The sequence below is a fragment of the Notamacropus eugenii genome, chromosome 3 (genome assembly GCF_028372415.1).
Source record: "Notamacropus eugenii isolate mMacEug1 chromosome 3, mMacEug1.pri_v2, whole genome shotgun sequence".
NCBI lineage: Eukaryota > Metazoa > Chordata > Mammalia > Diprotodontia > Macropodidae > Notamacropus > Notamacropus eugenii.
Window position 1 is genome coordinate 281,466,407 of NC_092874.1, and position 9,541 is coordinate 281,475,947.

Genomic DNA, 9,541 nt, shown 5'->3' on the forward strand with positions numbered 1-9,541 from the left:
ACTCATCCTTATGAGTTTAAGTCCGGTCTCCAACATTTACTAGCCATGTGACCCTGGGCAAGTCACTTCACCCTGTTACCTCCATTGCCTCATCTGTAAAATGAACTGATATCAGTACCAAGAAAACCTCAGATGGAGTCACAAAGAGTAGGACATGACTGAAATGACCTGAAATCTTCTGAAAGAGAAGCATTTAGAGTTAGGTTTTTTTTTCCTTTTTTGTTTTTGAACCTCCAAAATCCAACACAGTTTTATAAAGTGCTTAATAAATGTTTGTTGAATTTATAGCTATTCAGAATGACAGTTTCCTTGAAGGTTCCAGATGAAGAAGGTTTTACTTGGGGAAATGTGTCTCATTGACTGATTGGAAGTATATCTGTGAAGTCCTTATTTCATTTCATTTTAAAATATGAGAAATGTGGTAAGGAATGACTGATATTAAAAATTTAGAGAAACAAGAAGTTTTGCATGAATTAATGCAGTAGAAAAAAGTAGATCCTAATTATACAGTGATGAAAATATAAAGTTAACAGTAAAGGTCAATAAAACTCTGACCAATCCAGTGTTTAGTCTCTGTACCATACGGCCAAAGGTAACGGACACACCATCCATTATCATTAAAAATGGATTAACTATTTGGGGAGAATTGATTTTGCAGATGGGTACTATTTGGGTGTTTGCTAAAAAGTGTCCAGATTATCAGTAAATATAGAAAAATACAAGTAAATCAGAGAGTGTAAGTTTCACATTCAAATTATGACTACCACAGGCAAGTGGATGTAAAAACCAATCATTCCTCTTGCTCAGCATATTCAGTGTTTCCTTCTCTTTTAAAGTAGCTCATGTCTCCTTTACAAGTCATTTTCCCATTCTTCATCTTCAATAGCTCCCCAATTCACTGAGGCTTTCCCATTTTCTTGCAGTGTCTCCTTGGCCTATACCCTTCTAGTCCATTATGCTACCAGCCTCTCTTCTCATCTTCCCAAGCTTCTTATAAAAGTTGCCTATATCCTATGCCTCTACTTCCTCACTATCCACTCTCACCTCCTGAAATGTGGTTTCCGTTCCCAGTATCCACTGAAACTACTTTTTCAAAGAGCAGTCAGTTCACTCCAAACTGACCTGATTGTATCATCACCCTCCGGAGTCCTCAACTCTATATAATGGGAGATTTTTAACAAATGCCTTCCTGATATCCAGGGTCAATGCCTACAGAATTTTCCTGATCTGTAGTCTAGTAATCCTAGCAAAGTAGGAAATGAGGTTAGTCTGGCATGACTTCTCTTCCCTTTCTAATTTTAATCGTTTTCTGAGAGATCATGTAAAATAATGCAACCTTAAAAAATTTTCTACCTTTTTTAAAAATTCAGTTTTATTTTATTTTTGAGCAGAGATCTGCCTTCTTTCTTTTCCATTGCGAAGGCCAGAAAAACAAAACTCATTACAAACACGTACAGTCAAGCAAAACAAATTCCCACATACAACAATGAGATCTGCAGAGCTCAATAACTAAAAGCTTTGGAGATAGCTTCAGTTTGACAAATTATTCATACCTCAAGTAGGATGGCACAAAAAACTGACAAAATATACTTCACATTGTTTTAAACATGATTCCCATTTCTTGAAAAGCCCGCAGTAACTTTTTCAAAATGCATTCAAATGCTTCAGTTACATTTTTATAGTCATTCAGATGAGGGGCCAGAACTTATCAGAATCCTTTTATGCTTTGTGCAAGGTATCTCTGATGGAGATTTAGAGGGAGGTGCAGGGGTATCAGGAAATCAATTGGGATACTTTCTGTGCTAGACTGAGGTGCCCTTCATATTGCTGAACACACGCTACAGGAACTTCTGACTCCCAGGGACTGGGGTGGGAGGAGAGTTGTCAAAAATGTTTGACTTCAAGTCAGTGAGGAATGTCCCCCCTCTGTGGTCTCTAAGAGGCTTTAAGGAGACCTGGACCTGCCTGTCTCTCTTTTTTTTTTTTAAAGCACTCTCTCTCAGATTTATAGCAATTTACAGAAGGGGTCTTTCCCTCTTTTTTCTGTCCTGATGAGTCTAACCTGCTCCAAGACCAGAAGATATGCTGACTTTTAGGATTAGAAGGGGCTGCAAATCTCTTGTTCACATCGTCTATTCTTCAGTACCGTCAGTGTGGGGCTCAAGGAGACCTGAGTTTAAATCACAGCTCCAATTCACTTCATTTATCTGAGCCTCCAGTTTGCTCATCTGCACTCTCTTAACTCACAGGACAGTTGTGGGGAAAGTGTTTTGCCAACCTTAAAAGTGACTCTATTAGTGTGAGCTCTTGTTATTTTAAAAATGGTGATGGTCCCAGTTAAGACACAAGAAATCCCAGACGTTAGTTGGATGAGAAGGTGTTTTCCTGATCTTGTAGGCCCTGGAGTTTGCTGAAGTAAATTCTTCTGAAATCCCTGGGGCTGCAGGGAAGCCATTTGCCCCACTGCTGTTTGGTTTGGGAGTTTTGTGACTCTTCAAGTATGAAAAGAAATCGTCCAACTGAAGAGTTGATTTGATAGTAGTGAGTGATTATTCCTATCTGTTTGTGTCTATGGATCCTCACAGAATTTGATGTGCTATTCACAGCAAAGGCCCAACAGGTGTTTGTGGAATCAACAGTCTTTGCTGGGGAAGACGAACAGTCACTGCATCCAACAGCTCACATTTATAGGGCCCCCTTCAAGATTGTACAGATTTTCCCTCACAATGATCCTGGAAGGCAGGTAAGGTAAATATTTCCCTCATTTCCCCCAAACAGAGTTTGAAGTGACTCCCCCATGGTCACATGGCACAGCTTGTCAATATGAGAGCCAGGTTCAGACCCTGAGATCTCCCAACTTACTCTATGACATTGTCTTTCTTGGACATAATTCCTACTGGATTCCAGAAATGGAGGTTTGACTTTTAAGTCAGACAGACAGTCTTTTTGGTAGTGGTCCACTCTGAGGATTAAATAATTCCAGTTTAACAGACCAGCCTATGGAACTAAGTTTTCACAACCACAGCCACATAATTTCACAATCAGCACACTATTTCAATCAATAAATCTAAATCTTGGGTCTTTAGTAGGAGGCAAAAATATGTTGTACCTTATTAGGTCTTACACACACGAATAAATAATGTTTTTGTGATAGTCTTCTACATGAAATTTTTTATGATCATTTACCTTCATTCCTTTTATCTATTTTCTGTACAGCTCTCTATGTACATCTCTAAACCAACTAGATTATAAGCTCTCTCAGGGCTTTCTGATAGATACCCTGAAACTGAATCCTGGTTATGATTAGCTAGCTATACTTAACACATGTAGGCACAGCTAAGGCTCCAAGAACTGAGTGAGACATTGGGTCTGAAGGTGGCAAAGTCAGGTAACAAAGCTGAAACATTCTAAAACTTGCCCACCCCATTATGGCAACGGGGAGACTCATGCCAGGGACTGAATTTTATCAGGAGTTACTCAAGTGTCCCAATAACATTTCAAGACCCGGAGAGAAACATCAGAGTACATGCTTACTTGCGGAAAAACCTGCGGAAAGTATTCAGCTGTTACACAGTTCACTAAAAAACACTTATTTTACGACACATTTTATCAAATACAAGAAAGTTCAGAAGCTTCCAATACTTTAAGTGTTAAATTTAAATCGTTTTTATCAATGTATAATATGACTAAGGTCCCATTTTTCAGTTTTTTTTTCTATTTAGGTAACAGTTTAAAAAACCAATTAATTTAGGGATTTTTAACCTGGGGTACATGAATTTTTTCCTTTATAAATTTCAATATAGTTCATTTCCTTTGCAATCCTATGTATTTTATGCATTTAAAAACATGACACAAAAAAGGTTAAAAACCCCCAAATTAATTTATATCTGAAATTTTGGTTATTTCCTCCTTCACATCCTTAATCTCAGTTTGAACTATAGTTAAATTAGATATTTTTTCATTTAAGAAAGCAATTTCTTTTTCTCTTTGTAGTAAGTCTGCAACCAGTCGCCCAATTCGTAAGGTTAAATCATTTATCATTGGTTCCAAACGAGAAAAATCCTTTTTGAGGTTATAAACCTTAGGCTTTAAATCATTTGCAAAATTCACTGTTTTAAGGATTTTAGCCCTATCACTTTCTAAGTTTAGAAGTCTATCTGAATGCTTGGTGAAATCACTTTTTAGCTCAGAAAGCATCTTCCTAGCAACCTGAATTCTTTCTGAATTTTCAGATGCTAAACTCCTGAGTTTTGCTGTTCGATCAATGCTACTAGAAAGAAGGTCACCTATGTTTTTTATCGTATTCTGTTCTGCTTTTTCTAATTTGCTTTCCAGGTCTTGTACAGATTCTGTCAACGAAGTTACATCAGTTACTAACCCTGAAATACGCCTTATATCAGTTTTGACAGCTGTAATCTTGAGGGAAACCTCTTTGGCCAGGAAAGTTGTACTCTGGTCTGTGTTTGTAACTGCTTGATAAAGAGCTGTCAAGTTGTTGTTCAATTTATCCCTCTTTTCAGTTATCCTGTTGGACCAAGTTTTCAAGTTATAAACATCTTCCTGAAGACGTTTTAGATGAGCAATGATCTGAAAATCCTTCAACTGTTTTATCATAGCTTCAGACTTCTGACACTATAGAAAAATAAAATACAACAAGGATTACAAATGACAAATCCAACATTTTAACTAGACTTAATTTAAATGTTATTTTTTACTGCAGCTTTGCTCTTTGCCAACCTGGAAAGTGACAGAAGTTTACATGAATTAAAAACCTTTAAGAGTAGATGGATTAATTATGGGAAGCTGACCTTCTCTCCATGGTAGCTTCAGTAAACTATAAGAATGAGAAAGATGAATTTTAATTTTTGACTGTCTTTGAATTATGGATGCTTACTGACTGAATCCTTGAGAGATACTGTAATAAATACATGGCATTTGTCACAACAAACTAGGCACTGAATTCTAAGACTTGCCAATGTCATGGTTTCTGATGCTGGGCTCTTTTCAGATATGGAAAAGGCAGTTATTATTTCACTTAGATAACAATTCCCAGCCTTTTTTTTTCTCCAGTAGTCAACTTGAAGAGATTAAAAAATGTACAATTTTATAATAATGCCTAGAAAGGGGAAGAGGAAGTCTCTTTCTGGCATTATGATCTATTTAGGGTGAAGGTGGCCAAGGAGGGTTCTCAAAAACAAACCTAAGGGAATTTAGGATAATTTGTACAGAATAAAGCATTTATTAAGTCCTTACTACGTACAAGTCCCTGCTCTCAAGGAACTCACATTCCAATAAGGGAAACAACACATTAATAGTATCTTCTGCAAGTTAAGTAGAAGGGTGCGGTGGCAGAGCAGATGGATGCCTTGTTTCAAGTCATTTTCACTGATCAAGTCATAGAATGAAGGCATATGCTTCATTTTTCCATCATATTCTCTGACACTGAACTTGTGTGATATTGATCAAGCCATAATTTCTGTGGGCATCTCAAAGTTCCTCCCAGGTCTAACTTAAAAAAATTTTTAATGCAATTTTCTGTCAGTGCAAATAAAAATACTACAGATCAGTATTTCCTTGAGAATCCAGAAGTTAGAACTGGACATGTCTTTCCTTTGTTCAGTCATCTATTCATGCAACTTACATTTATTTTTAAAATTCAGTTTAATTTTATTTTCAATTCTAAATTACCTACAATATCTCTCTCTCCCCTCCCCCCCACCATTAAACAAGCAAGAAAAACAAAGCTTGTTATGAGCATGTACGATCAAGCAAAACAAATTCTCCTATTAGCCAAGTGCCAAAAACAAAACAAAAAAACTTCCTTCTATGTACTCTGAGTGCATCAGCTCTCTTTCTAGGGGTAGAGAGCTTGTTTCATTATGAGTTCTATGGAACTGTGCATTCAGCCTATGTTAAAACTCCTACTATGTAAAGATTATTTACCTTGAGAGTCGCTTAATGGGCTAAAAAAAGTTATGATCATAGCTGCGTCTCCCAGAGTGGATCTGCAAGTATAGCAGAACTCGTTCAACTGAATGATCTTGATGAGTTTCATCTGTCACCACAAATTGATCTGCCAGGCTCAGTGAACTGGATGTAGGCAACCTCAAAGAGCGAATTCAAATTTGCTATTCAAAGAGGATCACAGAATTCGGACTTAGAAATGACATTAGCAGTGACCTAATTCAAGTCCTTCATTCTGTGGATAAGAAACAGGACCTTGAAAAGGTTAGGTAACTTGTCTACTGTCACACAACTTGTAAATGACGCAGCCTAGACACAGATCTTCTGACTCCTGATGAAAAGGTTTTTTCAACAATGACAACACACCCAGTATTTCCCAGTTTTTATAAACTGGTTCATTGAATTTTTAGGACCAGTTATTTCCATTCACTGAAAAATGTCAAGATGATAAATATCATATTTGTATAATTTGGTTTGCTTCATGTGCTTGGCATCACAATAGAAAAATGTGGTTAGAGAAAATTACAAGGTCATTGATAAACTGGTTACAGTTCTGTGTAAGTCAACTTTAAGCTTTCTAGATAAGGCTGGCAGGTAGAGGTATTTTTCTGCACACAGATAGCACTAGCCCACATCTACTCATGTTGGTGATACAACCTTGAAAACTGGTGGCATGGAAGAGTTCCAGCCTAGCACTGCTTCAAGGTTTGGGTTTTTATCTGGTGCATTTTTGTACTTGGTGATATGCCTTAAGTACATTCTTACATTCAAAAGTGACTGTCATCTGATTGGTGGCTATTCCTTAGCTGAATATCCCAGGAACTGGCCCTCTTTATGTTCTGTTAGTTAAAAGGCTTTATTTAGAAACTGTTCAGAGAATTTAGAGAAAGAAAGATGCTCTCTGGTACTGGGTGTATGGATTCTGTTCCCAGGCAGTGAGGTTTGCTGCTAGGCTTAGGAAGTACTTATATATCAAGTAATAAATCAGTAAATGTACAAGTGCTAAGGTAGGCTGAGAAGGAAGTATTACAGTTTGCTTCAATTTGAAGGCACAAAAGTGGAAGTAAACAAGATGTAGGATGGTGTAAAGCAGAGGTGGCAAATTTGCCAACCGCAGAACTCCAGGATGTTGTCTGAATCAGACTAAAATGTAATTGGGATATGTTTAATGAAATAAAAATACAATATAACATAGATAATGCTACCTTGTGGTTTTCTAATGGTGTCTAATTAAATTAGGTATCATTGGTGGAAAGAACTTGGAGTCAGGAAGCCTGAGTGTGAATGTGGAACCTGGCATTGATCTCCTGTGTCTTCCCAGGTGAGTCAATAACTTCGAGGTCTCATTTTCCTCACATGTAAAACAATGGGGTTGGAATAGACCATTTCTAAGGATTAGGAAACTTGAATAGACTTCATCATCTTTCTAGCATTATTACTTCTGTTGAGGGAACCGTCATTCTCCCGGTCATCCAAGTTTACCATCCAGGAGTTAATCCTGAATTTTTCACTCTCCTTGACCCTCCATAGCCAACTGACTGCCAAGTCTCATAGAGCCTGTTTCCACAATCTGTCTTGCATTTGCTTCCTTCTCTCTACTGCCATATTCAACACTCTTGGATGAACTACTGAAACAGTACAATCTCCAGTGTCTTTCCATCGTCATTAGTATAAGACAAAAGAATTTTCACCCTAATATTTAAAGGCTGGCTGGAGTTTACCTTTCCAGACTTATCTCACGACTCCACTTAATACCCTCTGTACTTCTCCAGCCCAAACTGCATGTCATCTCCCACTGCCATGCTTTTGTATAGTGTATCCCTGAAACCTGGAACATACTCCCTTCATGTCCACTTCTTAGTACTTTAAATTTCCTCTCAGGCTCAGCTCCTCCTATAAGAAGCCTTTCCTGATCCCCTAAGTTGTGTCATCTCCCTTCTCATTTTGTTATTTGTTTACACATATACCCTAGTAGAATATCCATTGGTTTTTGCTTCTTCATTGTTTAGCTAACCCTAACTGGGTGCCTTGCAATATAGAATGAACTTCATTAATCCATTAACTTCTTCCATCTCTAACCAACTATGACTACAGATGCTGACCTAAAATGCATATAGCTTCTGTAAATAGCATCATGGAGTAGAAATAAATGTCACCTGGAAGTCAGAAAACAGATTTAAATTCTGGCTTTGATAACCTGCCATATGACCTTAGGCAACTCATTTCACCTTAAACTTCAATTTCCACATTTGAAATATGAAGGGGTTAGAACAGATGATGCCCTCCAAGGTCTTTTCTAGATCTAATGTTTTGTAAATGAGATGTGACGATAAAGTAATGAGGCATTTTCACATGTGGTTTATGTAAAAAGTTTCATTTTTTTTTTGACCCAAGATTCCATAATCTGTCTTGTAATGCAGATAGACATAAAGTTTCATTTTACTGTTCTAATGTGCATCAAGCCTTGATCAGAACTGTGGATTCAATTATGAGTTTATAATTACAGATTAGGGGACTGTTAACCCTAAATTTTACAGTTTTCTTTTGGAGTGATGAAATAAATACTTAATAAAGTATCTAAACCTACTTGGTTAACTGTATTAATCACTAGAGTAAAAGTCTTTAAAAGTATACATTTGGAAATTTTATAGCAAGTGTACTTAGGAAGTTTTTTTTTTACTGTTAACAAAAGCCCCTTTTTCTATACTATGATTTATTTTGTAGTAAAGAAGACAAAAAAATATGGTGAATGGAAATCTTTGATGACCTTCTAAGATGATTACAAAATTCAATACTATCTACTTGACTATTTCTAGGACCCACAATTCCATTGGCATGAATGCAGGTGGCAAATCCTCTGTACCTTAGTATTCAGGAGTTGCTGTGACTGAAAAGCCTGGTGACCACCGTCTGGCAACAAGGCAGTACAACCTTAGCTAGGCTCTTCCTTGACTGAGAGATGGTGCTCCATTGTTGGGCCTTTTCCAGCTTTGAAGGATCCACCAGAGCTTGCCTTCTGCTTGCCTAGCACTTATGACCTCTACATCACCATGTACCATGAGACATCAGGTGAAAAGAATTTTTAAAAAGCAAGTCTTGAAATATAAGTGAATTATTTTCTTAAAGGCAAGATAAATATTATAATTCCATATTTGTTACAGTTTGTTGAGATTTCAATAGCTGCATGCAATAAATGAATGAGAAGGGGGAGGAGAATTTTATGCATATAATTCAGACTAATATTTTTGAAAAATTAAATTTGTAAATCCTCAGTGGAAGAATATACTGGGCCCTATGCCCTATGAATAGTGCTCTTATTTATTGATTATATAAATTATTATCTGATCTACTTCACACATTCATGATGTTGTCAAATTCCTTGTTAATAGTCCCTGTAAAGTATGGTGGGGCACTTTGGTTCTAAATATCACATAAGATTTACCTAAGCTACGTCCAAGTTTGTAATGTAAATTGTACCAACAAGTTGGTAACATGAAAAAAATATATAATTAAGAAGATTCCACTAACAGAGAGAGATCATGTCTGCCAGGGAGTTTCTACTAAGTCATTAAAGGGT

The 9,541-nt window shown here is 36.9% G+C and overlaps 1 protein-coding gene across 1 annotated transcript in view; it reads right to left on the reverse strand.

Moving 5' to 3' along the window:
* Positions 1-1,345: 1,345 nt before the first annotated feature.
* The window catches only part of IKBIP (IKBKB interacting protein), a 30,712-nt gene continuing 22,516 nt past the window's right edge, over positions 1,346-9,541 (reverse strand). Inside the window, exon 4 of the mRNA XM_072655664.1 lies at positions 1,346-4,632. Coding sequence (XP_072511765.1) covers positions 3,877-4,632 — 756 coding nt within the window. The 3' untranslated portion in view covers positions 1,346-3,876. The remainder of the gene's footprint in view (positions 4,633-9,541) is intronic.